The 21,625-nt window shown below is 38.8% G+C and overlaps 1 protein-coding gene and 1 long non-coding RNA gene across 5 annotated transcripts in view; both read right to left on the bottom strand.

Moving 5' to 3' along the window:
- The window catches only part of LOC146449283 (multiple epidermal growth factor-like domains protein 8), a 53,007-nt gene that overhangs the window by 30,608 nt on the left and 774 nt on the right, over window positions 1–21,625 (bottom strand). For all 4 annotated transcript variants that reach the window (XM_085101105.1, XM_085101106.1, XM_085101107.1 and 1 more), the window contains exons 2-12: window positions 18,756–18,919; window positions 17,393–17,608; window positions 14,802–14,985; window positions 13,162–13,253; window positions 12,315–12,528; window positions 11,017–11,343; window positions 8,068–8,939; window positions 5,075–5,272; window positions 3,890–4,117; window positions 2,947–3,062; window positions 542–673 (exon numbers count right to left, since the gene is read on the bottom strand). In XM_085101105.1, coding sequence (XP_084957231.1) covers window positions 542–673; window positions 2,947–3,062; window positions 3,890–4,117; window positions 5,075–5,272; window positions 8,068–8,939; window positions 11,017–11,343; window positions 12,315–12,528; window positions 13,162–13,253; window positions 14,802–14,985; window positions 17,393–17,608; window positions 18,756–18,919 — 2,743 coding nt within the window. The remainder of the gene's footprint in view (window positions 1–541; window positions 674–2,946; window positions 3,063–3,889; window positions 4,118–5,074; window positions 5,273–8,067; window positions 8,940–11,016; window positions 11,344–12,314; window positions 12,529–13,161; window positions 13,254–14,801; window positions 14,986–17,392; window positions 17,609–18,755; window positions 18,920–21,625) is intronic.
- Window positions 5,307–6,789, bottom strand: LOC146449284 (uncharacterized). Its single transcript, XR_014860556.1, has 3 exons — window positions 6,685–6,789; window positions 5,784–6,617; window positions 5,307–5,580 (listed from the first exon to the last, which is right to left on the bottom strand). It is a non-coding gene; the product is annotated as an uncharacterized LOC146449284 (long non-coding RNA).

Below are 21,625 nucleotides of genomic sequence, written 5' to 3'. Positions count from 1 at the left end.
TTCTCATCTTTGCTCTGAGAGGTTTTTCTCCGGGTACTCCAGTTTTCCCCTCTCCTCAAAAACCAACACTTCTAAATCCCAATTAGATCTGGAAAGTGTCCCTGATTAGTGCTCCATGCTTAATACATTGACACTTAAATAAGGTGATTTTTTTTATTATTCCCAGACTCAGCATCCTATGTGCCCTAGTTGCATAAGAAATACAAAATTACAGTTCCAAAAAACTCCTAAAAAAGTTCAAAATATGTTTCAGGAGTAATATTGATGTCATTTACTGGCAGCTAGACTTTCAAGGATTCGATCTTCACAAAAAGTACTTAAGAGTCTTCTTAGGTTGCATGTTACACATTACTTAGTAGGAAATGGCATAAATAAATACAATCTCCGATTGGTTGAAAGCAGTGTTTTATAAGTATGTAACTTTCTAGAAACATTGTATAGTTTCAATAGTGTCATTTTCTAAAAAGAAATACGAAAAAAGAATGATTGATCACTTCAAAGCAATCAACAACACCATAGTTACTATCATGACAACACACACCTGTCAATCCAGTGAGAACACTGTCCATATGGATAGCGTGATGTGTATGTCCCAAATACAAAACAGGTCTGAGTCTTGTCACACCAAGCACACCCGATAGTGTCACTTAAACAACTGTCACAAGTTTTGCGACTACAACAGACAAAAACATACTATGTGAAGGGCTTGTAAAGTGAGGTATACCAGTTATAAGTGTTTTGTAAAGTAAAAAGAGCTCATATCCACTAGCAAGAATGTTAATCAAATTCTTGTGACACATCGCAGGGCTGTCAACCTCACACATCTTCAAATATGGAGAACATGACTTCCCAGGCAAATCGCCGTAAAGAAGTGTCATCAAGGCCAAATTCACGGGAAGGGGGGGGGGGGGAGGGGGGGGGAGAAGGCAACGTACATTAACCACTAAAAAAAAACTGCTAAACATTTAAGATTTCCTTGTAAGAGATTCGAGCTTGGGACAAATGGCAAACTTCGCCAATTATCCGGGAGATTACAGACATAAATCTGGAGAAATCTGGAGACCAGAAGATACGCCTAAAAATCTGAAGATTACAGACATAAATTTGGAGACCGGGAGATACAGTTCAAAATCTGGAGACTCCCGGATTATCCGGGAGAGTTGACAGCCCTGCATCGTCTTCAGGACTGTAAAATGGGGTACTTAGCAATAGCAATGGCAACGCCAATGGGAACACTACAAACAATAGGTTTAATGAGCAAAAACAATCACTCTTTATTATGTATTTTGGTACATTTCTTTGCCTTCCTTTGCAAAACAGAACATGAAATGACCAAATTAAAGGGAAAGTATCATGGGGTTTTGGATCTCTATTGTTAAAAATGATGAAGCTACCAAATAATTTTTTACAATAACTGTCCAAATTCCTGCGCGCTGATAGGTTCGTAGGTATTGTCTATAAGAGTACAGACAATAAAAATGACGTCAGATGTAACGCGCGCGCTTTCTCAACGAAAAAAAACAGCCAATTCCACTCGTACTTTTTCCATGTTATTGTAAAACACAAATCGACGGCAGTTTTCTATGGTCTATACTCTTATAGACCATAAAATGACGCCATAAAATGTCCAAAACTTGGCAGTGAAACCACTCGCCTGCGGCTCGTGGTTTCACTTGAGTTTTGAACATTTTTTGACGTCCTTTTATGGTCTATAAGAGTATAGACCATAGAAAACTGCCGTCGATTTGTTAACTAGAATGACGAGAGGAAAGAAATCAACTCAATTCTTGAAAGGAACAACTCGTGATCTGTTGTAGCACATTTTTGAGACAAAAATGTGAGAACTTGAAAAACATTAGCCTAACATTTTTCAAGTTTCAATCCATTCCCACCTACTCTGTGTCTGGCAAGAGGCACTAATCGACAGTTTTATTGCACTGGGGTGATAATTTATAACAAACTTGAAAATTACTTTGTTGTTTCTGCTGACAGACAAACATTTTTGGGTTTTGAAATGACAGCAAATTTGCATGATACTTTCCCTTTAAAGGTTTTTACAAGAAGGTGAGCATAAGACAATGAGTTTTTCATTCTTTCATTTATTTTATTTCTATTTATTTACGAGCAGAAGAAAAAAGAATTACAGAAAAAATGGCAAGAGGGCTTAAAGAAGAAGGCTTCCTCATTGTAGTGCTGCTTAATGTAACTAATATGTTTCCTATGAATATAGTTCCTGCCTGATACTTTGCTCACATTGCTCACTAACTACAAGTTATGCAAGTTGAAATAATAGACAAATAGCTCATGACAAATGAGACAAGTTTATATTTTCAAGTGATTTTGTTGTTAGCACTCTCGTCATCACTGCTTAAGGGGGGATTTCACCTAAACACCATTTTTCCACCATGCTTGAATGGAAATATCTCGTTCACATTTCAAGCAATCCAAAAACTCTACAATCATACTGTGAATCTGTGTTGTGGGATGTTTTGTGAATTTTTGGGCGATTTTTGGGTATATTTCAGGGGGGAGATAGTTTTTCTAGAAGGATTGGTAAAATTAAGAGAAATAAGAAATATTGAAGATTTGGTGAAGTTTTAAAATTAGAATTTGTAGTTAATAATTAATAGACAGACACCAAGTTAGTCCACTAGCAACCTGGGGTGCTCTTCTGTGGGTATCAACTGTCTGTTGGTGTTCCAAAAATCATTTTCTTTCTTCTATCCCTTCTTAAAACCTCTTTAAATTTTATTCAAATTTAGGTGAAATCCCCCCTTAAGTTCCCCATTATCTTTGCCTTTCCCTCCCCTCTCTGCCTACACATTAGAACAAAGCTGGTTTGAACAAATGAGGAACAAAAAAGAAAGAGAAGTCACCCACACAATATTTCAAGCAGACTTCAATAACTTGCACCTCTGTGATGAGTTCAAAGCAAGTGATTCTCACCTTAAGCAGGGGCCGTTGCAGTTCTCAATTAATTTCTGCAACAATACTCCTCGACGATAACAGCCAAGCTGACTTGCAAATTTTACGATTTGTGCACCCCAGACACAGGAAGTATCCTGGAAACACAACAAACAAATTATTTATTAATTAAGGAGGCTGGTGAGAGTTTTTCATTGTTGCTCGTGGCCCTGTCTCTCCCACATCGGTCTGGTCAGCCACGAGCGTGCCTGCAGTCGACAACAACATGGACAAACCTCATAAATCTTTCGCTATGCCATGATTGAGTGTTTGTGAAATGATGAAAGATTACAAAAAAAATTGTATCTGATCATGTGGACAAGCTAGATAAACAGAAGAAGAAGAAGATACTGCGGGCATCCCATGTCAAGTGTTCAGTCAGGCATCTTTTTTTTTTTTTTTCCTTCGTTGTAGCTTCAAATCTGCACACTAATTTATGCATTAAACTCTGCTCTCTCCTAGAAAGGATCTATTATCCTAATTGTCTTCAATAAAAACAGCCCAATGAAAATCCATTTCCGGCACCTATATCATGAGGGAGGGTCCCACTCATCCCTTCCTGTGTGACGTCAAATCATCATTTGGTTTATTCATTTAACCTGGATTAAATTCTGCTCTCTCCTAGAAGGGATCTATTGCTCTGATTGTCTTCAACAAAAACGGCCCAATCAAATCCATTATCGGCGCGTATATCATGAAGGAGGGGACCCACTCATCCCTACCTGTGTGACATCAAAGCAAATCATCATTTGAAAGGTTGTTTTTGTTCAATTGCGGCCAAATGTATGAATTTAAGACTCTGATCTGCTGTTTTCAGAAAGAAAACAAACCTTTTTCAAGAGTTAAATTGAAAATAATAACTTCTAAGTAGTACTCGACAGTTTAACCTACAACCAAAAATAATATTCCCATGTAACCATAGTACCTGATTACAAGAAGAGCAGTCCATGTGGTCTGAACAAACAGTGCATTCTGATGCATTCAATATAAGATTCTTCTGATTTCCATCACTGTCAAGACAAGCTTGAGTATTACGTGACATACATGTAGTCACACACCACCCACAGGCTGCATCCGTCATGCATGCAAGACAAGACTTGTAAACAGAACAATCTGAGGTGGCGTATGGTTGGAGGTATTGTCTGGTTAAAGGCTAGGAAACAAACAATCAAGCAGTGAGACTATTAAGCGGCCTTCACATAGCATGACACTCTGCTTCTACTAATACCAACTACTTATCTATTTTTTTGTGTGTGTGTTGGTCACCCACCCCAGACCTTAAGGTTTCACTCTGTCAAAGTATTCGCAAGTTCAAGTCCCAGCAAGGGTGGAGAGAAAAAATTTTATACCAAATCAGGGGTCTCATTAGAAGGCGGGACCTAGGTACCAGTACCAGGATACACAAGAGTCAGTACCTGCCTACTGAACTCAAGTGTAATTTTCTGCCCAGATACTCTCTTATAGGTGCCACCCTACTTCAAACCCCTGCCAAATAGCAGAAAACACACTGGCAGCCCTACCTCACCATCTGATTATATCAAGTGTAATTAAATACATTAGAGACAGAGTAAGCCGGTATGGATTGAAACTTGAAAAATGTTAGGCTAATGTTTTTCAAGTTCTCGCATTTTTGTTTCCAAAATGCGCTAGAACAGATCACGAGTTGTTCCTTTCAAGAATTGAGTTGATATCTTTCCTCTCGTCATTCTAGAATTATTTGGCAGATGGTTGAAGGTCTTATTTCATCATTTTTAACAAAAGATACCAAAAGCCCCATGATACTTCCCATTTAATGTATAGATCGTATGTTTTTATTTTGGCGAGAAAAGAGCTTGCTTTAAAAGGCTCCTCCAGATTAGGATTGTGGTCCAAATTAGCAGAGATTTTGCACAAAATGTAAGGAGAAAATATGATGAAGGAAAGCCTGAGGGTGTTCCAAGCTTGTTCACATATTTTTTTGGTGGTCTGAAGTCATTTGGCTGTTAAAATCGCTACCCTCGAACAAGTGCCAGATAGTAAGACACTCAAAGATATGACTTTCCAAGAAGAGTAATCCACTATGATACTATTTCATCAATAACTTTAACAAAACACTGACCCATGAACTTACCTTTGTTGCTGTAAAAGGAGAACGGTCCCACTCAAAACTGAAGACTGTGTCAACTTCTGTAACATTCTTGTTAAGTTCTGCCTTGACAAAGTACTTTTTGCCCTCTGCTGGTGAGGGGAAGAGGTCCTGATTGGTGCTGCGCTTAGCTTCTTTATTGCATGAACCTTCCGTACCGGTTTTACAATCGGCAACCAGCTCCTGATAGGAACAGAAAATGTGATGTTATCAGGTAAGTGATTCCTGGGAAAGAAGTGGAATGACAGGATACCAAGCATGAAGTGACTAGGGATATTGCTACTCCCCCCTGGATGGGATGCTAGTCCATCACAGGATACCCAGCACGAAGTGACTGGGAGTATTGCTACTTCTCCCTGGATGGGATGCTAGTCCATCACAGGATACCCAACATGAAGTGACTGGGAGTATTACTACTCCCCCCTGGATGGGATGCTAGTCCATCACAGGATACCCAGCATGAAGTGACTAGGAGTATTACTACTCCCCCCCTGGATGGGATGCTAATCCATCACAGGATACCCAGCATGAAGTGACTAGGAGTATTACTACTCCCCCCTGGATGGGATGCTAGTCCATCACAGGATACCCAGCGCAAAGAGACTGGGAGTATTGCTACTCCCCCCTGGATGGGATGCTAGTCCATCACAGGATACCCAGCATGGAATGACTAGGGGTATTACTATCTCCCCACTGGATGGGATGCTAGTCCATCACAGGATACCCAGCATGAAGTGACTAGGAGTATTACTACTCCCCCCTAGATGGGATGGTAGTCCATCACAGGATACCCAGCATGAAGTGACTAGGAGTATTACTACTCCCCCTTGGATGGGATGCTAGTCCATCACAGGATACCCAGCATGAAGTGACTAGGAGTATTACTACTCCCCACTAGATAGGAGGCTAGTCCATCACAGGATACCCAGCATGAAGTTACTAGGAGTATTACTACTCCCCCCTGGATGGGATGCTAGTCCATCACAGGATACGCAGCATGAAGTGACTAGGAGTATTACTACTCCCCACTGGATGGGATGCTAGTCCATCACAGGATACCTAGCATGAAGTGACTAAGGGTATTACTACTCCCCACTGGATGGGATGCTAGTTCATCACAGGATACCCAGCATGAAGTGACTAGGAGTATTACTACTCCCCCCTAGATGGGATGCTAGTCCATCACAGGATACCCAGCATGAAGTGACTAGGAGTATTACTACTCCCCCTTGGATGGGATGCTAGTCCATCACAGGATACCCAGCATGAAGTGACTAGGAGTATTACTACTCCCCACTAGATAGGAGGCTAGTCCATCACAGGATACCCAGCATGAAGTTACTAGGAGTATTACTACTCCCCCCTGGATGGGATGCTAGTCCATCACAGGATACGCAGCATGAAGTGACTAGGAGTATTACTACTCCCCACTGGATGGGATGCTAGCCCATCACAGGATAACCAGCATGAAGTGACTAGGAGTATTACTACTCCCCCCTGGATGGGATGCTAGCCCATCACAGGATACCTAGCATGAAGTGACTATAAGTATTACTACTCCCCACTGGATGGGATGCCAGTCCATGACATCATACCAGGCATGAAGTGACTAGGAGTGTTACTACTCCCCCTGGATGGGATGCCAGTCCATTACAGGATACCCAGCATGAAGTGCCTAGGAGTATTACTACTCCCCCTGGTCCATCAAAGGATACCCAGCATGAAGTGACTAGGAGTATTACTACTCCCCCTGGACAGGATGCCAGTCCATCACAGGATACCCAGCATGAAGTGACTAGGAGTGTTACTACTCCCCCTGGACAGGATGCCAGTCCATCACAGGATACCCAGCATGAAGTGACTAGGAGTATTACTACTCCCCCTGGACAGGATGCCAGTCCATCACAGGATACCCAGCATGAAGAGACTAGGAGTGTTATTACTCCCCCCTGAATGGGATGCCAGTCCATTACAGGATACCCAGCATGAAGAGACTAGGAGTGTTACTACTCCCCCCTGAATGGGATGCCAGTCCATTACAGGATACCCAGCATGAAGTGACTAGGAGTATTACTACTCCCCCTGGATGGGATGCCAGTCCATCACAGGATATCCAGCATGAAGTGACTAGGAGTATTACTACTCCCCCCTGGATGGGATGCTAGTCCATCACAGGATACCCAGCATGAAGTGACTAGGAGTGTTACTACTCCCCCTGGATGGGATGCTAGTCCATCACAGGATACCCAGCATGAAGTGATTAGGAGTATTACTACTCCCCCTTGGATGGGATGCTAGTCCATCACAGGGATATGCATTATGAAGTGATTAAGAGTATCACCACTACCTCTGGATGTGATACTAGCCCATCAACACGTTACTTCCCTAGCATTTAGTCACTCAGGTTCCCTAACAGTTTGCCATTAATACACTCCTGGGTGGAGTGAAGCAATGTGAGATTAAGAGGGGGAGAGAAAGGATGATAAGCTTCATATTTGTTTTATAGACCCTATGCAAAAATGGCTGGCACTTTAAGATTTTTTTGGTGCATTCAAATTGACCTTACTAACCTTATTCTTGAATTCAAAAAATCAAAAGAATATTTCACCTTGAATGAGGCTAGTGAGGCTTAGGTGAATGAAGACAAAGGAATATTAAAATGTCAGCCATTTTTGCATAAGATGTATAGTATGGAAACTGGGTTACATTCCAGCAGAATGGGCCACCCACAAACTGAAGGTTCGAAGGGCAACTTTACCTTTTTCTTACCCTAACATAATAATAATAATAATAACAATAATAATAATAATAATAATAATAATAATAATAATAATAATAGCTAGAAATATAGCTATCTAAAAATAAAGAGTAAAAAGGTAAGATCGACAAAAGAGTCTACATGTTACTAATAAGACGTCTAAAAACTAAACAAAACATACAAAATTTATAAAGTTAATAATTATTATTAATATACTTACAATGTTAGCTTCTGTATCATCTGTACTGATCCACAGTTTAGCTTCACTGTATCTTGTATTGACCAGAAGAAGCAACTTCCATGATGCTGTTATGTACTTGAAGGGATATATAAACCCGATAAGCTGAGTCCTATGCACTTCTTGCACTGAATCTGGAAAAACTTTAATTGCTTGCAAAATTGTGACTTCGGACTTTGAGGCAATCGTAACACCATCCGGAAAAGAATAATTTTGAACAGCTTTGTTTCGAACAACTGTAATTCCTGGTGGAAAATCACTGCTCTGACATTCATTAAGTGATGTGAGAAATTGTCCTGCACTTCCCCACCAACCTGTGTCATTGGTTCCGTTTTGACAGGCACCTATGGGAGACGCTATTGGATAGCATCTGCTGTCCTGTACACACCAACCACAGTGTGTCCTGCCAAAGGATAGACAAGAACTACACTGTGTATACACGGCACACTGGCCTGGACATGTGCCAACTGAGAGAGTCACTGCACAACTAGCTGACTTATTCTGGCATTTAGATACAGCACTGCACCAGCCACACTCGGGATCATCCATACAGGTACTAATACTGTAACCACCACAATGACCTCCAACAGAACTTTTCTCTGCCACAGAAATTGGTAACTTATATCCTAGGACGTCACCCAGCGGCACCCCACTGAAGCCTCCCACTACTAACATGACTCTACCATTCCGCAACACAGCACGGTGTGAAAACCTCCCCCGTTGTGGATTAGAGGAATTAGAAGATAGGGTTACAAATATTGCTTGTGGAATCCATTTCTGACATTTTAGGTGAAAAAACAAGGGCTTGTTTTCATAACATAATTCTTCCTTGACATGTTCGTGGATATTTCCACCTATATTGGATGAACAAAGCAACACATTAAACATTTTACTTTTCACTTTACTGTTAAGGATGAAAATTTCTGGGCTCAGTGGTGGATCTGTAACTACTGTAAGTAAGTGGGGTTTGGAGTAAAGAGGGTTGGGAACCTGGGGGGGTTACTCCCTTGTAAGCGGCTACTGGGGATGTGCCGCTGGATGGGGTCGCATTTTCACGACTGGATTGACTAGAATGGGGTCGCACTTTTTCAGATTTTTGGGGTGAGAAAATTCTATTAAGTAGGGATTCAAAATGGTCTCGGTTAAAAAGTTCAGAAAGTTGTTGTTTATTAAATGTAACAATCACCTCGCATTACATTCCGTTCTCGAAAGTAGATGCATAAATAGAAAGTGACTTAATTGGGATCGCGAAAATTACATTTTCCCAAAAAGTGACTAAGATGGGGTCTATAACTGGCCACAAAATAGCCTATAGTGGGGCAGGGGCTCTGAGACGCCAGCGGCACATACCCAGCAAAACTTAACTCAAGTACCCCCCCCCCCCCCCCCGGGGTTAGGAAGCAGGGGAGCAGGGGTGAAAATATTCACAATCAAACTAGTTAGCAGCCTTTAAGGCTGTGCAGAGTGGCTGGTAGGCTAAACAAGATATTTAATGCTACAAGTTGAATGTTAGTGTACCAAAAAAAAAAAAAATCTGCAAGATAAATGTAATGAGCATTGGCAAAACAACATGACCCCAAGTGAAAATTTGTTTTACCCTATTGTGAAAACACACTAACAATCAAATCTATTTGGAAAAATCAGTAAATAAATTTGCCTTTCTTTAAGACTAAATAAGGGAAGAGTTACTTTCCCCCATTCGATCACATTACAGGATTGGATGAAGAATTTTAGGGATTGAATTAAGAAATTAAGGGGATTGGATTAAGAATTTTTTCCATCAACCAAATTGCTTTTTTACCACTGACAACAGATAGTTCTTTTCAAAGGTTAGAACTCAAAACTTCACGACTGACTCCATGGCTTTGTTTCAGGAATTCACTTGAGTGTCTTTGAAAACAGAAATATATGTGTTTTTGTTTTAGTTAGTTATAATGTATCAGTCAATTTCAACAGTTATTACACCCATTTTGAAATCACTGGTGATCCTGGCAATCTGATTGGCTCTTAGCAGTGCAATTTATTCCCAAATTGCACCATTTTTGCTCTAAATCGCATCCTTTTTTTAGCCCATCAAAATGGAAATGAAGTAACAAAAATGCAACTTGTGATTTCAAATCAAACTCGCGCTGCGCGCTCGTTAGATTTTGAAATCACGCGTATGATTTCAGACCAAATTGCACTCCACTCAGTTCAATTACCATTATTATCCATACCCCAGTGCAGTTAAAAAAGACATTGATTTTTTTTTGTTTCTGGGCTTGCCTTGATTCTAATGAAAGCTCATTCACGCCTGACTAACTCTGTTAAGTCCTTTTTCTCAGCACTATGGCTTTTGATCGTCTGTTCTGTGGATCGACCAACTTGTTCTCGTTTATGTCCTCCTCAAACATAGTTAATAAAAAATTAATTCCCCTTTACTGATAAACTTAACATTGAAATGAAGTGACAGTGTTGGATGGTGAAAATAAAGTCATCAGTTCAGTTCAGTGCAGTTCAAATCATGAGTCTGTCAAGTGCCCAGGGGAAGACTAAAAATGCTCTTCTAATGCCTAGGCATTAGTGGCAACCCAGCATTTGTAACCCAATGGTTATGTCAGGTTACCAGTACCCCTGCTTTTCTTTCTAAGCTGTTTTTGTTTTAATGTAAATACTTGCAAAAAAAAAAGGAGGGGGGAATAAAGTGTTGCGTGCTAGGAGGATAGGCATTGCTGAAATTGCCTGATGCATAAAGTACTTATTGTGCAATTCCAGAAAAAATCCATACCCACCCCATGGAAGGTCATTGGAAATTCCTAGGGGGAGGGGGGTCTTAAAAGTAATAATTTTAGAAGCAAGTATGAAACTAAACTGGAATTTCCTGGGGGACGGGGGTGCAAAACAAAAAACCTTCCATGGGGGGAGTGTGGATGTTTGCCCTTTAGTTCTTACCATAAATGATCATGTAGTCTCCAACTAAAACAGCCGAGTGAAATGCACGACCTCTAGGCCTGGCTGCGATGTTTAATTCTGTCCACACATGAAGATCAAGATGAAATGCAAGGAGCTTGTTTGAACGAGCACTGCGCCTTGGTGTCTCAGGTACAAATCCACCAAAGAAAATAATGGAGCGCATATATGGATAATAAACTGCTGAGTGTCCTAGAACGCGCAAGTGGTGCGGATTGCCTTGTTTGTATGACACCTTCATCCACCCAATTTGGCTTGATAACGAATACGAGTACATATCAGAAGAGAATGGATCACTGGAGGTACGACCTGTTGTTTGAAAACACAAAATTTATTTAAAATAATAAGTTAAATAATTTTTTGTGCTCAGAGCGCAATAAAACTTTAAAATGTGGAATATTCTTTTTGCTCGGCTCAACTAAACTTCATCAGCCACGTTAAAAGATGTGAATGTTAACAAGGGTTATATCAAGTTCATTAGGGTCTAAAGGGGCTAAAATGATGTCATAGATGTTGGCTAATTCAAAGTCATTAAATCTTTAATTTAAAGAGGGTTTTTGTAACTGGATCTCAATTGCCTCCCTTATGAGGCATTCGAACATGTTGCTTTTCCATGGCAAGAACTTTTGTTTTGCTGGAATTCATTGAGTGTCCCATGGAACAACCTACTCCCAGTTGGCTTGATAGCTCAGTTGTTTGAGCACTGCAGTGGAATTGCAGAGGTCATGGGTTGGAATCCCTGTTCAAACCTGAATCTTTTCATCCCAGGCCTCTATTTTTGCAGCTGCTTAAAGGGAAAGTATCATGCAAATTTGTTGTCATTTCAAAACCCAAAAATGTTTGTCTGTCAGCAGAAACAAAGAACAAACAAAGACAGTTTGTTATAAATTATCACCCCAGTGCAATAAAACTGTCAATTAGTGCCTCTGGCCAGAGACAGAGAAGGCCGGTATAGATTGAAACTAAAAAAAAAGTTCAGCTAATGTTTTTTAAGCTCTTGCATTTTTGTTTCCAAAACGCGCTAGAACAGATCACGAGTTGTTCCTTTCAAGAATTGAGTTGATCTCTTTCCTCTCATCATCCTAGAATTATTTGGCAGCTGATTGAAGGCCTTATTTCATCATTTTTTACAAAAGATACCAAAAACCCCATTATACTTCCCCTTTAAGGTGTGCACATAACTGCGAAGATCGCTCATTTATCAATATAGTATGCTATAACTAAGTCCACTAATACATTTTTAACAAATTACTAATTTACTTATTTTAATAAAAACTTACCACCAAAAATATAAAGTTTGTTATCCACCAAAGTAGCTGTATGTTCAGTAACAGGAAGAGGTTTAATGACTGAATTCACCGCAAGCTCTGTCCATTTATTAAGAGTTACATTATAGAGCCAAAGATCATTCTTTAGACTGCCATTGTGTGATTCACCACCAAACACCACCATGCTATCAAGATACAGGTTTGCAGAGTGAGAAAAGCGACCAACCTAAAACAAAGAAAAAAGATTGCGGTGAAACTAAGCCTGTGAAACCATTCCATCCTGAATTTTTGTCACACTTCCTTTAAGCAACTGCGTAAGTTGCGTTAAAAAATGCAATGGTCCTTTATCAATATGTATTTAATGCTTCATTCGCAGTTAATAAATTATAATAAATTTTCATGTAACACAAGAAGGTGTGTTTCATCAGATATCCAAACACTGAGAAGTAGGTTCAAAAAACGAGGCGCAGCCGAGTTTTTTTTAAACAACTTCGAGGTGTTTGGATATCAGATGAATCACACTTTTGAGTGTTTGATATGGTTTCTCAAATGATCAATAATTCTTGGAGACATTCAAGGCTAAAGTTGGCAAAAAGTTTATGGTAATTAGGATCACATATCCAGACCACGATCACAGTAGTCATTTTCTTTGTTTTCTCTTGATGAATTATTAATACGTTTGAGAAATATTTTCATATATTTATACGATCACAGTAGTCATTTTCTTTGTTTTCTCTTGATGAATTATTAATACGTTTGAGAAATATTTTCATATATTTATTTTCATATATGTCATTTGATGTGGCTAAATGTAATTTGAGCAAACTTAAGCTTGAGCCAATTATTCAAGTAGACTTACAGGTTTTGGGGCACCGGGTTGAAGAGCACTCCACTGACTTGTGGTAAAATTGAACTGAAGCAAGTCATCAAACACTTTGCTTAAGGAATAGCCTAAATAAAAAGACAATTAACACAAAAAAATTTAAATGACTGCACAAAGCAAACATGGAAAGCTACAATGTAAGACATGGCACATACCAGGGATGTGCAGCAGTTGAAAGAATGATGGACCAATTGACTAACAGGCTGGCTGACTGACTAACTGACTTAGAGACTGAATCACTAAGTGGAGCCGACCAACACACTGCCTGGCCGGTTGGCTGGCTGGCTGACTGACTTACAGACTGAATCACTGAGTGGAGCTGACCAACAGACTGCCTGACCAGTTGGCTGGCTGGCTGACTGACTTACAGACTGAATCACTGAGTGGCTGGCTGGCTGACTGTCTGACTGACTGACTGACTGACTATCTAACTAACTGACTGATTGTTTGATTGATTGATTGATTGATAGATTGATTGATTGATTGATTGATTGATTGATTGATTGATTGATTGAAAAAGATGCTACAGCTGTATTGTGCAATCAACCTCAGAAGAAAAAAAATTGTTCGAACAGGAGTTGGGCCCATGACCAGGACCGCATGCACACATATCACAAAGATGCTCTAATTATTGAGTTAGGTTACATTAGACTCTGGGTTAGTTGGGCCATTTACTAGCAGCATCATATGAGAAATAATCCCAGCATACTGCTAGGATCATTGGTGTCACGAGGAGCTAAATATGTGGAAATACACAGAAAAATTACACACAGTCTACTGAACAGATTATTTTCCTGCTCAGGAAACATAAGTATTGATGAAAAAAGTACTGACTCAGAATAAATAGATTTTCAGAACAAAATATTTCAACGTCTTCTTCAAATGATGGATAATCACGTGACTGATTAGCAAGATCAAATGACTGAAGAAGATGTTGAGATAACGTTTAAACATTTTGTTCCAAAAAACTATTGCTCTAAGTCATTAATTTTTTTCCTTTGTTAATAAATTTGTGTGGAGCTAAGCTGTGCAAATTTGAGCGATTATCATTAATTAAATAAAGATTATAACCTAACTGTTTGTTCTTTGTATCGTTTGTTTATAATTATATATTGTTGAAAGTGTCCATGCTGATGCCTGGCAACAGTGCAAACAAAGTTTGAATAACGCCAGACAAAGGGAAGGTTGCTAGCCAGCAACAGGTTGGAAGACAGGCTGGTGTCAGACGCAACTCATGCTTATTCATTGAGGGCTGAACGTGTTTATTCATCAAGAAGTGAAAAATGTTTACTATTAGTGAAACACGACCAAATCGTGCAAATGAACCACAGGAGGACGGACAAGGGCCAAAACAGATTTGCCAAGGGAGATTAAACAATGAAACTCAGCGCGAGCAGCGAAGAAGAAGAAGACATCAGAAAACCACAGAGCAAAGACAAAAGACAACATGACTTCAAATCAACTGTCCACCCAGCCCTAGTTTCGCGATGTTTTGCGAGTCACATATTTCTAGTTTATCATTAATTACATGAAGATTATAACCTAACTGCTTGTTCTTTGTATTGTTTGTTTGTTTTTGCCTTATACTGTATCCTGAAAAGACATACTGTACAAACCTCCAAAGGCAAGCAAAGTGTCACTTTTCTCAATATAGACAACAGAATGGGCTATCCTGGGAGTAAAAACTGAAGATGTTGATGAAATGTCAAACCATTTGTTGGAGTCAGCATCAGTCAGAGTGGAAAGAGAACAAGACTCGCCAATGTAACCCTGATTGCACTCACAATGCCACTGTGCCCCCTGTAAATTATGGATTAGGAGGAGACCAATAAATATTAACAACAAAAAATACAGTACATCTAACACAAATGTTCAAGAATGTTAATTAGAAACTGAAACAAAAAAACATACTAATTTAATGTGGCTAAATGTAATTAAGCAAGGTTAAAATCGAGACAATGCCAGTCAACGGTGGCCTCTATGTGGCTCAGGGGTTAGCCACAAGTTGCTGATGAATCCCAAAAAAGTTGCCGATAAAAGTGTCTAAAAGTTGCCAAAAAGTTGCTATTTTTTTCAAAAAGTTGCTGTAAAATTGGCAAAGTTTTTCGGCTTTTTGTACCCTTTTTGGGTGTTAAAGATTAAAAATTCGCACATTGCTTCTTATCAAAACTTTATTTGTCAAAGTTCGATGATAATATCAGAGGTTCTTTCCATTTCACTTGTTTAACAAATAGTCTATCAGAATGACATCACAAAAATCAACCCATGGGGGATGGGGGGGGGGGGGGGGGGGCCTTAGGCCCTAATTATTGTATTTTAGAATAAATTGAATAAATGTCTATCGAAAACTGACCAATGTGGCTCAAAACGTGAAGTGGCTTCAAAGAACCTCACAAAGCCCAAAGTTGCTGAAAATTCTAAAAGTTGCCAAAAATCCAAAATTCGAAAAAAGTTGCCGAAAATCTCAAAAGTTGCCGAGCAACGTGTGGCTAAGCCTATCAGGGGCGACCTTTGAGTTCTCGGTTTCATATGAAACCGAAAGAAAGATCAATAACACAAAATTCTTTAAGAAAAAGTGGGTACTATCCCCAGTTTAATGTGAAGAATTACATTACACATAAACTTTTGTGTGGTATTTTCATTCATAAGTGCAACTGTAACCTATCGTAAGTCTCTTTTTTTTTCTTTACTTCGTTAGTAACAGCTTTTAATTTAATTTTAATATTGCAACTATTGTGTAACTGTATATTGTAAGTGTCAGTAGAAGCATTTAATTTAATATTGTTTCTATTATGATAGTATTAGTAGTAAATTTGAGTGGAATTGTTATTCATTGTAAGTCTAAAAAATAGTCATACCTTTGTCAGTAGTAGCATTTAATTTAATATTGTAACTATTATTATTATTATTATTATTATTACTTTTTTGTAATTTAGGTTAGTATCTTAAGTTGGTATGGTTAGTATTGTAAGTAGAGTTTAGTATTCTATAGTTAATAAAAAAAAAAAAAAAAGAAAAAAAAAAAAAGGCCTTTGAGTTCTCTAGTGGGGGCGCCTCATGGTCTGCTTTGCATTCACTTGCTTGTTGGCTGTGAGTAACGTCATTAATAGCCTGCTTAATTTCCAATCCTTTTCCCTCTCTACCCTCCCCTCCCTTTGGTAAGTAACGGGTTCAGTAAGTTTTCCACTGATTGAGTTCAGTGTGGAGGTGCCGTTGGTGGTAGCCGCTCGCAGAGTTGCCATGCATACCTCCTTTCCTGTACCTGATTGTTACCCAGCTCCACCAACCTTTAAGGTGGCCGAATACAGTTTTTTAGTGTACAGGTGTTAGAAGACATTATTTGCAAACTATGTATTTCTGGACGTTCAAAATTGGTATGGTGTAAGACCAATTTTCGTACGTGTTGTTGAGCTAAGTGCCGTTTCCATGGCAACGCAGCGAAGTATTAAACGTCCATAAATAATAGGTTTCCTTTATTTTTAGAAAATGTACTCATTAGATTTTTTCCATTTTTTGTATCCAGAACAACTCACAAAACACTGACACAGTTGCACTATTTTCATGTAATTTTGACAGAGAGATCTCCTAAAAATATCGATTTTGCATTTAAATGTTTTGTGAAGATACCCTCTGTTAGATTTAGGTTTCTCTTTGTAGGCGAGTTACGCTTTCAGGGAACTATTTTCATGCCAAATTTCAGAGAATTCTAATGAGCGGTTCCTTAGAAAACAGTTCATTTCCACGAAAACAACCAGTCGCAATTTTTTGGTCAAATGCGCATGCGTGGCTTTATTTGGGTTTCATGGCAAAGATGAAAAGCATGCGAAAGGTATTGGCAAATGTTTTTTTGCTCGGAAAGAAAAGAAAAAGAGTCCAGAAACCAGAAACTTAGTGATTTAGGATGAAAACTTAACTTCATTATCCATTTCATGTGAAATTGAGGGATCACTTTATCGACCGCCGTATTTGCGTACCACAACCCTAGCCCGCGCTTAATAGCATCACTTACAGAATCTGTAAAGCGCGCGCAAACTGTGTTCAGCCACCTTAAGGCATCAGCTCCCAAGCTCACCTATTGTTGATGAGTTTAATTCAAGATGTTGGGAAAGAAAAAACAAAAAAAAAAAAAACTTGAAAAGGAAACAGGAAGACAACCCCTTAACATTCCCAAAAGATAATTAAAAAAAAGTTCGAGATGAAAACTTACAAAAATGCACCGGCCGTGGTTTTCTCCTGATCTGCAGTGTTGCAACGGACAGCCATGTAAATCACAGGCTTTACCGCGGTAATCTTTATCACATAAACAGTGGCCATCCTCACACATCCCATTTCCAGAACATCCTCGGGTGCAGTTCTCTATTGTGTAATTGAGGGTGAAACCTCGAAGACTGTAGTTTGTGTCACTATAAAGATTGATAAGCATCTGAAAAGAGAAAAGTTGAAAGTACAGTGAATCCCCCCAAGCCTTTTACCATTAATTTTGTGTAATAACAATGTTATAATCCCTTTACTAGTACTACACATATTAATATTTATTGTACGACCACTGGCTGCTCCATTGCTGAATTAGCTTTGTTAATGGCAATTATCCTAATTAAAGATTAAAGATAAAGAATGCTGTTACATGTGGCCTCCCTTCATGACAATTCCATTACAAAGTGAGACACCTCTTTATCATGGAAAGACCAACAACTCTGATCATAGAGATACCCCTGTATTGTCTGCAATGAAAAGGTCCGACTGTATACAGTGAATGACGATAATAATGACAATGATGATGATGATGATGATTACAATGATGACCACAGTGATGACAGTGATGATGAACAAGATAGGGAGGATCATGACTACGACGAGGATGATAATGATGATGATAATGACGAGAGCAAAAGCATGCTCAAGCACAAACTAAAAGAAGGTTTAGACAGTAGCCACAAGAGATACGGTGTACCCCCGTATTGTATACAGTCACTGTATACAGTGACTAACGATAATGAGGATGATGATGATGATGATTACAGTGATGACAATACTGGATGACAGTGATGGTGATCAAGATAGTGAGGATCATGAGTATGATGAGGATGATAATGATGATGATAATGACGAGAGTTTCAAGTTTCAAGTGTTTCCCCAACATTACTGACATAAATTGTATGTACTGTATTTTCAGTTTTGAATTGTCAACCATAAGGATTTTATCCATTGGAATGGCTCTGACAAAGGGCTAACACTCGAAACCTCAGCACTCAAATCTCTTTACGGTGGCCAATTTACCTTTGGTTATCAACTCTGTTGACAAAGTAAACATTTGTTTCTACTCTCCACCGACGTAGCACCACAGTTTCTTTAGAAACTTACCCCCTTAAATATAAGTAAATACATAAACAAAGAAAAAATCAAAATGAGAAACCTGGTAGCCTGGGCCCAGTTGCTCAAAGCATGGTTAGCGCTAACCTGGGTTGAATGCCATGACAACCTATAGGTTTTAATACCCCTTAACCAATGGTTAGCACTAACCATGCTTCGAGCGACTCAGCCCTGGAGGGTAATAGGTCCAATAAGCCTACCTGTCCTGAATGTGCCACAATGGTGTTTGGCAAAGTATTTCCACTGAGGCTTGCAATAAGAGGTGATAGGTATGAGTCACCATCATGAATAAACAAGAAATCATACGAACATTCCGTTGCAAATTCTGTGAAAGTTAGTGTTATAGAAACATTTGGATATGGCCCTGTCAAAACAAAATGAAAAACAGTTAGTTAGGTCATGGGTTCAAATCCTGAATTTTTTTTACCCTTTCTTTTTTGCAGCAGTTTAAGTAATGTTTAACACACGAGCAGCAGTGTTTTATCAGTCGGGATTTGCGCCGAGTGGTTTTAGACACGATAAAACACATGCTGCGAGTTTTTTTGGAAAGGCCTCAAAAACATTCCTGGAAAAGCGTGTATCAAGAGAGTTCATAACAATGATGCTTTTGTGAACGTTGGAAATTAGCATACGAGAAAAACATTAAACACCGCATACTAATAAGGAGGAGGTTTTATTGGGTTTTAAAACCACTGCATGTGACGTTTTATTGACCATTTGATAGGTCAATGGGCTTATGAATTATTAATGAGTTTTTGAAGTTGCATACAAAACTCCAATGGTTTCTTATATTTTTATTTTCTAATAAATATTGAAGGGGTGCCTGGAGAAAAGTCCAAAGTGACTTTTGATAAATTGCTAGATTCTCCTTCCTATTGCCTTGTATTCGTTTGTGAAACAAAAGGAGAATTTGACCTTACATCAAAAGTCACCTGAGGCTTTATTCTGGCACCCCTTTTTGTAACCCTCATGAGCTATATGTGACCCATGAAACAACCAATGAGTGGGAGCAATTCAATCAACCCTCTTTCATCCGCCATTGAAATATATGTTTCATATATTCTATTCACTTAATTGTCCTTCACAGGTATATTGTGAACTCACAGTATGACCAGCTCCCAGTTGGCTTGATACCTCAGTTGGTAGAACACTGCACCAGCATCGCAGAGGTCATGGGTTTGAATCCCGTTCAACCTGACATTTTTTCAGGCTTTCTTTTCGCAATTGCTTAAGTTGTGTAGTAACTGCAAGGATTTTTCTTCTATTTAATTTTTGAACCGCAGTTCTCAAACTCATTAATAATTCATCAAGAGAAAACAAAGAAAATCACTACTGTGACCGTGGTTTGAATATGTGTTCCTACTTACCACAAAATTTTGCCAACTTTAGCCTTGAATTTCTCCAAGAATTATTGATCATTTGAGAAGCCATGTCAAACACTTGAAAGTGCATTCATCAGATATCCAAACACCTACAAGTCATTAAAAAAAACTTGCCTGTGCCTTGCTTTTTCAACCTACTTCTCAGTGTTAGGATATCTGATAAAACACACCTTCTTGTGTTTGATATGTTACTTCAAATATATGTTTCATATATTCATATTTAATTAATAGGTTGTATCATATACAAGAGCACTCACTACCTTCCAGGCATGTTTGTATCACACTGTATCTGAATAAAGTGCTGTTTCTCCTGTGCCTTATGCTAAGTTCTAATGAAACCCTATTTGGTGGCTAACCACTGTTAAACAGCCACTAGTTATCTTCCTGAGGGTCGCCACTTATAGTCAACCCAGGTCACGCGTGAACGATATTTTTGAAATTTGAATGGAGTTTTGAAATTTACATGTCAGTTTTGAAAGTCGCCAACGAGATTTCAGAGTTCCCGTATAAATTTCCCTAGCTTATTGACAATATAAAGCTATGAATTTTTCTTTACATTGCAAAATTGACTATTTCAAGAATAACAATAATTATTGTTTCCCAAGTATTTTGAATCTTTTTTTCAGTTAATGCGTCTTTTTCGGAACGATTTCCAGAGAAATGTCCAACATTCCATTCACACGTTGGACATTACAAAGAGAAATTCGAATGTACATTTCATTCTTGGAAATACTGTTCACGCGTGACCTGGATTGACTGTAACAGGGGTTCGACTCTGTGACTGTGTGAAATGTATCCCATTGTCAAATATTTCTAGCTTGTACAAAATAAGTAGCAGGTTTTCCTTTAATTTAAAAATCATGCCAAAGCTGGGTGGGTATTGTGAGGAAAGATGTGAGTAGAGGCACAAACAATATTTTTGATGCAATATTGCATACAACAAAAATGCAGTGCTTGTCATTTCCTAGCTTTCTATTTTGCAAAGTTTACTCTCGATGTTTATGCACAGCTATCAGTATGGTGGAAATAACAGCAAAAATTGGAAGTTGAGTCTAATGTTACACCATGTGTCAACACCAAAAGAAATAATACCTTTTAAAATTTCCAATCAGGAAGTCTTTGTCTCTTATACAGACAATTCTCACCTTGCAGACACCGCACCATTATGGACACCCCAATAATACAGACAATAGCTAAATCCTCGGCAAAGAAATTTAACAGACGTTTGACTGAAATAAATTCCCGCTATTACGGACTCTCACTATTAAAGACACTAACTTGCCATCCTGAGGGTGTCCGTAATAAAGGGGGTTGACTGTATTGTGTTTGTGCAAAAATTCTGCTCTGTATGGAGTCTAGTCTCGTATTAAATCAGTTAATATTTGTGTACTCAGCCATGGTAACAAATACTGACAAATAATTTCCTTAATTCCCCGCATAGTTTACAATATTTCACTTCACGTATTCTTTTGGAAGTTCTCTTAACAAGGATAAAGACGGGTGACCAATACATGCCGCACAATTTAAGTTTACCTACAGAGAAGCATGAAAACGGGATAAATCAAGCCAATCTATTTAACATTTTACGAACGCTTAATCACGCTAAATCACATAATATTATTGTTTTGCTAATCCCCACTGACAAATGCGAGTGGAAAATACTAATATCACACTGTCATTACTTCACT

The sequence above is a fragment of the Pavona decussata genome, unplaced genomic scaffold (genome assembly GCF_977016875.1).
Source record: "Pavona decussata unplaced genomic scaffold, jaPavDecu1.1 SCAFFOLD_602, whole genome shotgun sequence".
Classification (NCBI taxonomy): domain Eukaryota; kingdom Metazoa; phylum Cnidaria; class Anthozoa; order Scleractinia; family Agariciidae; genus Pavona; species Pavona decussata.
The sequence above is the reverse complement of the archived record's forward strand: the minus strand, read 5'-3'. Positions and strand labels throughout refer to the sequence as shown.